Source organism: Petaurus breviceps, unplaced genomic scaffold, assembly GCF_028583685.1.
Source record: "Petaurus breviceps papuanus isolate PSGF00001 unplaced genomic scaffold, PetGlider_PUasm1.0 174, whole genome shotgun sequence".
Lineage (NCBI taxonomy): Eukaryota > Metazoa > Chordata > Mammalia > Diprotodontia > Petauridae > Petaurus > Petaurus breviceps.
The window spans coordinates 62748931-62759912 of record NW_027185761.1 but is presented as its reverse complement, the minus strand read 5'-3'; the positions used below and the strand labels follow the sequence as shown (position 1 = coordinate 62759912).

Here is a 10982-nt window from a genome sequence, read left to right as displayed (position 1 = left end):
CTGTATATTGTCAAAGTGTATAGTGTAGGTGGGAAGCACTGAACGCTGTGGGGGAGCCAAGGCCAGGCCGCTCTCTGCTGCCCTTGGCTGCCTCTCTCTATTGAGGGTGTGTCCTGTCTGTCCTAGGCAGAGATGGCTCCAGCCCAGGGGTCCCGAGTCATTTTGTGCCCCAGGATGCTTTTCATGGTTCAGTGGTCTGTTACCTACATTGAAATGGCAGGAAATGTCAGATGTCGGGTAGAGGCTAGTGAGATGAGAGCCGCGATGTCTCCGCCTCCCCCGCCCAGTCCAAGGTCAGAGAACTGAACTCTGTCGGGTTGAGCCGCGTCCTAAACTCTCTCCAGTATAAGGTGGGCAGCGACCCTGGCACTCTCTCCCTCTCCCCTTTTCTCTCTGTTTCTCCCAAGCTTGTTGGTTCAACCACCAAATAAATGTGACCAAGGACGGGACCTCCTTGGAACCTGGGACTTTTGGGCGGTCTTTTTAACTCTACCTCCAGGGGCATAAAGAAAAGGTGCCTGCGGCTGGAAAGCGCTTGATGAGGGAAGAGGCCTCTTCTGGGAGGGTCGGGGAGCGCTCACCGGGGTCAGAGCTCAGCCCCCCCCCCCACTTCCATACAAATCCGACAGCCCCCCTGCCTCCTCTCCCCAGCCCTGATCTCCCCCTGGGGCAGGCTGGCCAGAGCGCCGGGCAGGGTGCGGCTGCGGCCCGCAGGGGGCACTGTGTCCCAGGCTTTGTGGATGGACTGGCCGGCCCGGCCCGGCCCCCCCCCCCCCCCCCCCCCCCCCCCGCAGCCCCGGCGGGGGGGCAGGAGGCGGGGAGGTGGGAGGTGAGAGGCTCATAGGCAGGCAGCGGCCCGAGAGCTGGAGAGAGCGCAGAGCCCTCTCCCGAGCCCCACTGGGGGGATCATAGAGCTGGGGCTTCCTCTCCGGGACCAAGGGACACTCCTACCCACGCCCCCCACCTCAGCACCCCCCGCCCACCCTCACGGCCCTGGGGGCGCGCAGACACAGGCAGGCACACACACACACACACACACACACTCACACTCACACAGGCACACGCGCGCTCACACTCAGCCACAGGCGCACGCCCGGGGCGCTCACCCTTTCGGCCCCAGCCCGGACCAGCTCTGCTCAGCCCAGCTCGGCCCGGCCCTGAGCAGGGAACGTGCACCGGGTGGCCGCCCGGCAGGACAGCCGCGGGAAAGGGGGCTCGGTCGCCTGGGATCCCCGGGCTCTGGCTCGGGCGCGGGCCCGGAGGCTCAGGGGCTGCGGGATGCGGGCTGGCGTCCGCCGGGGCCCCGGGGGGCTACGGGCACTGCTCGCAGCGCTCGGGGCTGCGGCGGCGGCTCTGGCTCTGGGGGCGTCCGCCTACAACCTGGCCCCCGAGCACGCCGTGCTCTACCAGGGGCCCGCCGGCTCCTTCTTCGGTTACGCCGTGCTGGAACACTTCTACGACAACACCCGCTGGTGAGTACCCCGCGCCCCCGATCGGGCTGCGGGCCGCCTTCTCTTCAACCCATAGCCCGCCCCAGGAGCCTTCGCCCCTCAGCTGCCTCGCATCCCGCAGCTGCCCCCCATCCCGCAGCCCTCCCCAGGAACCTTCGCCCCGCAGCCGCCTCTCATCTCGCACCTTCCCCGCAGCCCGCAGCCCGCCCCAGGAGCCTTCGCCCCTCAGCTGCCTCGCATCCCGCAGCTGCCCCCCATCCCGCAGCCCGCCCCAGGAGCCTTAGCCCCGTAGCCGCATCCCGTCCCGCAGCCTGCCCCATCACGTCCCAGTCTCCTCCCGCCTCCCAGCCGGGCTCAGTCCCAGCCTCCGGGAGGAGCCTGAAGCCACCGCGGGGCGTCCTCCCCGGGTTGGAGATTTAAATGTTTGCGCTCCCCAGCCCCTGCTCTCCCTTCCGACCCGGTCTAGAAAAGGGCTGGCAGGGACCTCGGAGGGTGGGACTGAGGGCGGCAGGGAGCTGGAGGCCCCCGGCCCGGGACGGAGTTCCGTTGTCGCCAGTCGATGCGGGCCTGGGAGGAGGCTATCAGCCCCCGTTTCCCTACTAGGCCGGGCAAGCAAACTTTCCGGGAAAGGCGCCCCCCCCCCCCCCCCCTCCCGCTCCCCTTAGTGCCGAAGCTGCCCAGAGTCCTTCCTCCCGGCCAGGGCCAAAGACTTGGTGGTAGGGGGGCAGCCCCAGCGCAGGGAAAGCTTCCTAAATCAGTCCGCTGGCCCAGCGGGGAGGCCGGGCTCTCGGACCCTGAGAGGGGCTGCCAGTAGAGGCTGACCCAGCCATTGGCCCGAGGTCGGGAGTTGGAAGTCAAGGGCTTCTCTTCTCAGAGAAGAGGCTAAGGGAGCTCTCCAGGGATCCTCGGGGAATTCAGAGGACCCCAGATTGAGAGGGGGAGGACTTTAGACGACAGGGAGGCCAATCTCTTTATTTTATAGATGAGGCAACTGAGGGCCAGCCAGGTGGAGTGACTTACCCAGGGTGGCACAGCTAGTGTTTCAGGAGGGATTTGAACTGGGATCTTGTAGAGGATTCTTCTTCAGGTAGGGGTCAGACTAGATGGTGTCTGAGGTCCCTTCTGATTCTGACTCCTGCTCATTGTTCTCCCCCTCTTCCCTTCCCCCCTGCAGAGCTGCTTGATTGCTATGTGGCCCCTTGTGTTGCAGGGTCGGCACATGGGACCCCTAAAGCCTTTTGGGTTTCTTAAGTTTGGGACATCACCTGTCCTCCCGACTCTAGAGTGAGACTGACTCCTTTTGTCAGGTGGGGAGGATTGTCTGAGCCCAGGGCCCCTCAAAGACAAGGAAGTCCATCCTGCCAGGAGAGGTCAACTTGGAGAAAGCTTGCTGTCTGAACTCTGTGGAAGGGGCCCTTAAAGTCCCAGCCCACCACAGTCCTTTGGTGCTGGAAGGAGAGCAGGGCTGCTGTCAGGGGCACAGGAGAGGCTGAGGCCAGGCTAGGGAGTGGCTGTTTGGGAAGGGTCAGGAGCTTCTCAGAGATCTCTGGGAAGGTAAGGAGGGTTTTCTAGAATCCAGCATCATGTGAATCATAGCATTTCCATGCTGGAAGGGCCTCTAGGCAGAGCTTGCTTCTCTATAGGGGGATAAGCCGGTGGAATACTTAAGCTTTATCCCCAAATTATAGAGGCTGTCTACTCATGCCCCCAGACATGGAGCTTGCTCCCCTCTCCAGCTTCCCAGCATTCCAGCCCTTGCTTCAAGATGGGTGGTGGGGGAGGGTAGGGGGGGAGCAGTGGGGAGCCCATTGCCTCCTGGGGCAGCCATTTTCACTTTGGAACCTCTCCAAACTTTTTTTTTATTTTTGGCTCCATCTCACCCAACTGTCTCTTTGGGACTTCAGTCATCGCTTCTCATTTTAGTCTCTGGACCCAAGCAGAACCGGCTTAGTTCCTCTGTCATGTGACAGATCGATGACCCATTTGACTCCTGAAGACTGCCCTCATTACTTCCCTCCCTAGAGCTTTTTCTTCTGCAGGCTCAATGTTCTTAGTTCCTTCAGCCAGTTTTTGGCGGGCTTGGCAGAATGTCTAGCACCCTCCCCTGCTGGGACCCTCTTCTCTGGGTCAGCTTGACAGGGCCCTTCTTTCGATGTGATGTCCAGATCTGAACTCAGCTCCCAGGTGAGGCCTAACCAGAGCAGAGAACAGCAGAAGTCTACACTCGCCTTTTCACTCTTGGATTCTGTGATTTTTCTCTCAGCGTAGCCCCAGATCAGCTAGCCTTCTTTGGAATGGGGAAGGGGAAGTACTGTGGGCTGATATTCAACTGGCGGTCCAATAACCCTCTTGGCTCTTTCTCACATGGTCCTCTAGTAGCTCTGCTTTCCTCTCCCCTACTTTGTGCTTGTGAAGTTGGGTTTATGACCCCAAGGATACAGCTTCCCATTATGTCTAGTAAAATTTCTCTTGGTCTGTGTGGCCCATTGGGCTTGCCCAGCAGTTCTCAGAGGGCGTCCCTGAGACCCCCTCAAGAGGTCTAAAGTATTTTCATCATAATACTAAGACACTTTAATTTCCAATATAATAAATATTGAGAGTTACAACCCACAGAAACACAGGCTCTGAGAAGGATTCCTCCATCATTTTTAACAGTGTAAAAGGGCCCTGAGACCATAACGTTTGAGAATGGTGGGCCTGATCTGTTGAGGCATTGCTGGATTCTGCTCATCGGGATACTGTTGATCTCACCCCGTCTTTACGCCGTCTGCAGCTGGGACAAATGTGCCTTCCAGGTTTCCATCCGTGTCACTGATTAATAGAGAGGGGCTGCAGCTGAGACTGTTAGATGGGGAGGCCATGGGTCGGGGAATCCACATGTGCCCCACTGGCCCTACCAACCAGCAGGTGGCCATAAAGGCTGTTTAAAGCCCCACCTGTGGAGTCGAGAGCTTTTAATGCCAAACCACCTGAATGAAAGAGAACCAGGAACAAAGCAAACAAACCTGGTTCCTCCTGGACAATCCTGGGCAAGAGGAGAATTGGATGGCTTCTTGAATAGCTGGCTTGTACCCTGCCCTCCTTCCTGGTTAGATTCCAGCAGGGAGGCAGCTGGGGCCTTGCCAGCTCCACCTGGAGGCCCCCCTAGTGGCAGCCAAGCCTCTGTATAGGGTAGGTAGCATGGCAGAGGGGCTTCAGAGCATCTCCGACGCAGTGGCTGTGTGACTTAGGGTGAGCCACTTAACATCTCTGAGCCCCATTTTTGTCTGTGAAATGGGGGTGATGATACCCATGTTCTTCACCTTCTAGGGATGTTGTGAGGGTAACAATGCATGTAAAATACTTTGTAAACCTTAAAGTTTTATGTGTCATCTGTCATTCTTGAGAGCCAACTTGGAGTCAGAAGGAACAGGGCCCTCCTGGGAACTCCAAAACTCCAAGGAAGCAGCAGGAGCCAGTCTGCTTTGAGAGAGAATGTTTCTTTCCTGGGAGTTCCTGGGCTGAGGAGGCATCTCTGCCCAGGCTTCAGGAGAAGCCCAGTAGCCTCATTCACCATCTTCCCTGGGACAAGGGGAGGGTGGTCTGTATTAGATGCAGGCGGATGGAAGGAGTTGGTTTGGAGAACTGAGGCCTCCAATATTCTTGGAAGAAGAGGGGAATGTGTGAAGGCCAGAGAATTGACAGAGCCTCTGTGTCCTGAGGCAGGAGGCCTGGACCCAGTGGGACCAGATTCCTGCTCGTCCATCCAGCTCCACACACGCTGCACCTTGGCCATGTCCTGGTTGGCTCTGAATGAGCCCAACCAAAGCTGGGTTTGCCCATCCAACCCATTAGCCTGGTAGGCCCTTTGTCTTCTTCTAATGAGACCATCTGCCTGCTTCCTCAGTCTCGTGTGTGTGTGCGCATGCGCGCTGTTTGGGCTTTGAATCTGTTAAATGGAAAATGGTGTTCAAATGGATAGGACACCATGCCTCCATCCTCAGGTGTGGCCTCTGTGCTTGGCCCAGGTCCCCGAATGGGTCACTCTGGAGGCTGCACCTGTCTGGTGTGTTTGAGAATGAAACAGCAGCACACCTGGGCATGAAGGGTAGACTAGAACAGAGAGCTGGGCTGGGAGTTCAAATCCTGCCTCAGACCTTTCCTAGCTGTGTGACCCTGAATCAAGTCTCACTGTCTTCATCTGTAAAATCGGGGTGATGATAGCAGCAAGGTTGTTAGTCAACAAGCATTTATTAAGTGACTACTGTGTTCCAGGCACTGTGCAAAAACAGTTCCTGCCCTCCAGGAACTCACTGTCTCATGGGGGACGTGATTATATGACATGGAAGAGAGAGTGTGTGAAGTTGACTGCACCCCCGCCTCCTCCAGTTCTAATGGCCAACGTTGACACCACTTTACAGTCTATAAGACTTTAGCCATGTTCTTCTTTTTGAGTTGGCAGCAACACTGTGGACAAGACCTGGCAGGACAAGGCTCTTCATCTCATCTGACAGATGAGGAGACTGAGCTTCAGAGAGGTTAAGTGATTTCCCATGGTCACCCAGCTAGTAACTGTCAGTGGTGCAGATTCGTACTCAGCTTTTCCTTGCTCCAGGTCTGGGGCTGAAGCCATTGTACTAGACCGCCTTTCACCCTGCAGCTTCAGTGCTGGGCCACATTCAGTGCCTTCTATGTCCCTGGCCCTGCGCTAACTGCTGGGGAAACAAAAAAAGGTCCCAAGTAGCCCCCGCCCCCAAACTAATGGGGAGAGACAAGAGGGAAGGAGCTGGTACAAATGAGACACATCCAGGTCAGACTGGAGATAATCTCAGAGGTGCAGCAGGGAAGAGACTTCCTGCAGAAGGGGGGACGTTAGACCAGGGAAGCCAGGAGGCGAGATGAAGAAGGTACAGCATTCTAGGCCTGGGGGCCAGCCCGAGAAAATGCCTGGATTCAGGCAAGGAACAACAAGATGAAGCCAGTGTCACTGAATGGAAAAATGCACGATGGCGGTGACCAGGGAAGTGTGAGAAGACGGGAGGGTGTGTGTCTGTGGCTAGGGAGGTATGAGAAGATGGGAGAGTGTATGTCTGTGGCCAGGGAAGTGTGAGAAGATGGGAAGGTGTGTGTCTGTGGCTGGGGAGGTATGAGAAGACAGGAAGGTGTGTGTCTGTGGCCAGGGAGATGTGAGAAGATGGGAGGGTGTGTCTGTGGCCAGGGAGGTGTGAGAAGACAGGAAGGTGTGTATCTGTGGCCAGGGAGATGTGAGAAGATGGGAGGGTGTGTCTGTGGCCAGGGAGATGTGAGAAGATGGGTGTGTGTCTGTGGCCAGGGAGGTGTGAGAAGATGGGGAAAGTATGTGTTTGTGGGGGGAGGTTATAACAGGCTTTGGTCTGCAGGTGATAGGCAGCCACTGCAGCTGATGGAATGGGGCAGAGGGGACATGATCAGCCTTGGGCTTTCAAGAGGCCAGCCTGGAGTGGGGAGGGAGGGCCCAGGCCACAGAAAGCACGTTGCGGCTGGCCCTGCATTGTCCAAACCACCCTTCCAGAGGCTGAAGGTCCAATCTGCTTCTTCCAGAAGACTCACCCAAGAAGGAGTTCCTGCTATTTCCTCTTTCTTGTACAACAGACTGACTACTCCTTGAAGGCAGGATTATTTCATTTAGGTTTTCTTATTCTCAGAGGCTCGCACAGCAAATGACACATTTTAAAAATGCTTGTGTTGATTTATGCATTTTACAAGTTTAGCATAAAAGTCAGCTCTTCTCAGCACTAGGAGTCAGATTAAAGATCTCCTGCCCCCTTTTGCCTGAAGCTGGTTTTGTTACTCCAAAGATTCATAGGAATGGAATACAAATAAAGTCAAGCTCCATCATAACTCAGCTCGCCATGACACAGGTTCAGAGAGGGTGCCCCTGAGATGAAGCAGTGAAGGTAAGTAAAGGCCTAGTACAATGTGACTAACCAGTAATGCAGCTGTTAGTCCCCATTTCCCCCAACAGGTTATGATGAAGGGGAGCGATTGGCCTGCTGGGAATCACATGTGTATGGGAATGACTGACCAGTCTCGTCCATTCCCACTGGCCCAAGTCTGTCCAGGGCCTGACTCTTACTAAGTAGCTCCTTTACTCTGTACGCAGTACCTGTGCTTCACATGGTCCCCTCTTTTTCCTCACTCACTTAACTCCACTATAATTTCTCTTTAATCAGTTATTGTCTTGCTTTTATTTTCACTACTTTTGGTTGGCTCAATTTTGGTTCTAAAGTTAACCAAAAGACCTTCCTTAGTTCTTATGAAAGAACTGAAATGAAGGGAGGCAGCTGGCAGAAAGTCTCATTGGAAGAAGAGGGATCAGAAAAGCCCTAATAAGTGAAGGGATCAGGTGGGTGAACCCAGAGGCTGCCCATTCCAAAGCCAGAGGCTGCCCATTCCAGAGCCAGCTGCCACCTGGAGGAGGCCCGGCCCTCGGGGAATGGGTCATCCAGTCCAACCCTGTTTGAGAAAAGTGATGAAAACTTAGGAAAAACAAAGGAGAGTGTTGCATTTTTAAAGAAAATGCCTTTTATAATTTTTCAGTGATGACATTCACTTCTTCATGTCTGCTGCTTTTCTGCCTTTGAGCGCCAGCATTCCTCAGTTGCTTCTAAATTTAGTGGAGTGAAACTTTGCCCCTCTTTGCTTGGCTAGCCTTTCCACATAAGAGTTGGGGTGCATGTGTGTGTGTCTATGAGACATGAAGAAGAGTGCCTTGAGCTAGGCGGACACCCTGGGCATGAGGTGACCTCTGAGATCCTGTCATTCTGCTGCTGGAATAGTAGAGTAATTCTGACTATTGTGTTGATGTCAGCTTGAACCAAAGGCTGAAGTGGTCAGGTTCCCCATTCTCGGTGCCTTGGAGTACCCTTCTCGGCACTGACCGGCCAGTTCCTTATCGCTGCCTAACGCTCTCTCACTCTCTCGATGGGAGCAGGGCCCCAGATGCCGGCACCCTCGGACAAAAGCCCACTGTGTCCATGGCTCTTTGATTTGGAAGTTACTCAGCTGCTGATCCGGGAATGATAAAACCCAGTCATAGAAATGAAGGGGCCCAGGCCAGCTTCCAGCCCTCGAAAATGAACGTCTTTCACACCCTGTGGATTGGGAAGGAGGTGGGTGATGACCCAGCTGCCTTCCTCTCTGGAGGCTTGCTGCCTCCATTCATGTCTGGGGTTGTCTGGCGATCTCAGCGCTTGGCTGGAAGGAAGCACAGAGGTTACCAGAGATGCTCTGTTTGAGGAACCAAACCAGTGACTGGAAGTGGGAGGCAGGGAAGCCCTGCCCTTCACTTGTGTTAAGGGTGTCCGATCAGCCAGGGAGGGGGGGCCCAGGGCCCAGTGACCGAGCAGCCTTTATTGGCACCAATGCTGGGAACAGTGATCCCCAAACCTCAGGAGAATGAAGGAAGGGCCTTCTAATGAGTCCCCAGACCAGATGCAAGTGAGAAAAAAGAAAGCAACCTGTGGTGCCTTGGAGTATTTAAACTGGGCACTCTCAGTCTGGTTTTCTTGGTGGTAAAATGAGCCAGGCCTCTCTTGTTCTGGGGAATCAGCTTTTTTCTTCTAGGTTTGGTGTAGACTGGTCAGGTGTGGTGCCAAGAGAAGGGGAGGATGCTTGAACCAGAGCCTCAGCCCTTAGGGATGCTCCTAGTCAGTGCTGGGAAGCAGAAGGAATTCTAAATTTGGAGCTGGGAGGCCTGGGTTAGAATCCTGACTTCCATGATCTACCTGTGTGACTGTGGGGCCTTGGTCTAACTCAGTATAATGAGTTGCCCTAATTGATCTTTGTGGTTCCTTCACGCTCTAGTCTCTCTTAGGAAAATCCCCAGTGTGTGAACAATGGGGAGTGGAGGTACGGTTGCTTTGCCTAGAGTTGGTGCCTCCAAGTGGAACCGGAGATAACTGGTGATCCCAGCTCTGTCAGGCAGTGAGCATTTATGAAGCACTTACTGTGTGCCAGTGTGCTGAGCACTGGGATGCACAGGCAGACAGGATCCCAGCCTCAGCTCCCAGGGCGCTCAGGTCTGTCGGGGAGACACCGTGCACACAAGCCACAGACAGGATCAAGTGGAAATGACCCACAGAGGGAAGACCATCTTAGCGTTATGGGGGGCTGGGAGCAGCGTCTTTCTGCCCCCAGTGCCTGAAGCACGGCAGGGGCTTAGACACGACTGTTATCTTCTTATGTGAGCATAGGTTGTTCTTCTTGGTGAGCTCCTTGAGGGCAGGGATGCCTCCTCCCTGGTCTCTAAGTGGGAAGCGCGGTGCCTGTGGGTGCTTAAAGATACTTATTGATGGATTCCCGATTTTTTTGATTCCCCCATCTTGTAATTACCCTTTGTATGTCTATATATCTGTCTATCACGCACAGCTTCTCTGCGTGTGAATTCAGTCTGCCTCCTGCTTTCTTCCCCATGGAAGGATTGTTTCTTTCTGTCTCTTTATCTCCCCTGGCTCCTCCTAACACAGTCCCTGGCACACTGGAGACATTTAATAAGTTTGTTGGATTTTCGTCCCAAGGGATTCCTGCCTTTCCACTTTATTGATGTCTCCCCGGGTGCTTGCTTTATGTGGGGAGGAAGGGAGGCATTATCTCTTTTGACAGCAGGATGCGGATGTTTCCATTTTATCATTCAAGCCTCTGGTCACCTCCATCCATCATGAAGTAAGGAGGATTCGATGGCCACTCACTGCTAGTGTTTCTGTAGGATTCCCTGTAGGGATCTTGGCAGCTCAGTGACACCTGTCAACTCCTGTGGAGCCTGAGCCACAGCCCAGGTGCCCAGGTGGGGGAATCCTAACTTCTTCCTCCTCTCCACACCCCCCCAAAACCTCTGGGCTGCTCACTCACTGGAATCCCATGGGATGGAGCATGTCAGGGTGGAGGGTTTGACTAGTGAGATGCCCTGAGGTCAGTTCAGAGAAACTCCCCATTCCCAGCTGTGTCACTCAGTGCAGAAACAAGACTCCCTTTTTCTTGGATGCCGCTTCTGGGGGTGGAGCCAAAGCCAACTCCTTCATCTCGTGGTGGCCCTCACACCCTCCTGGCCCCCTGGAGGTGCGAGGAAGCCGAGCCGAGGGGCCACTTCTGTGCGTGTGCATTGATGTTGGTGGAGAGGAATGCAAGCTCCAGGAGGACAGGAGCTGTCTCATGGGGGTCTTTGTATCTGTCCCCAACCTCTAGAGCGGCACTGGGCACACAGTAGGCATTGATAAGTGACTTTGTAATAAAAGCTTCTGGAGTTGAGTTAGCAACAGATTTCTGGTTTCATTCTCTTGAGACCTTTTTTGGTAATGGAATCATTTCCTGTCTCACTGGGTTATTGTGAGGCCCAGATGAGATAATGTATGTTAAGTGCTCTGCAAATTCAGTGTTGCTGCTCTAAGTGCCAGCATCCGTCTAGTCTGTCCGTCCATCCATCAGCACGTCCTTCCCTCTGTCTCTCCATCCTTTCTTCCATCCCTCTCTCCCTCCATCCATCCCTCCATCTATCCATTCCTCCTTCCATCCCTC

General features: G+C 54.8%; 1 protein-coding gene across 1 annotated transcript in view; it reads left to right on the top strand.

Moving 5' to 3' along the window:
* The first annotated feature begins 846 nt into the window (after positions 1–846).
* Positions 847–10982, top strand: part of LOC138158503 (integrin alpha-9-like) — an 85316-nt gene continuing 75180 nt past the window's right edge. The window contains exon 1 of the mRNA XM_069084570.1: positions 847–1472. Coding sequence (XP_068940671.1) covers positions 1279–1472 — 194 coding nt within the window. The 5' untranslated portion in view covers positions 847–1278. The remainder of the gene's footprint in view (positions 1473–10982) is intronic.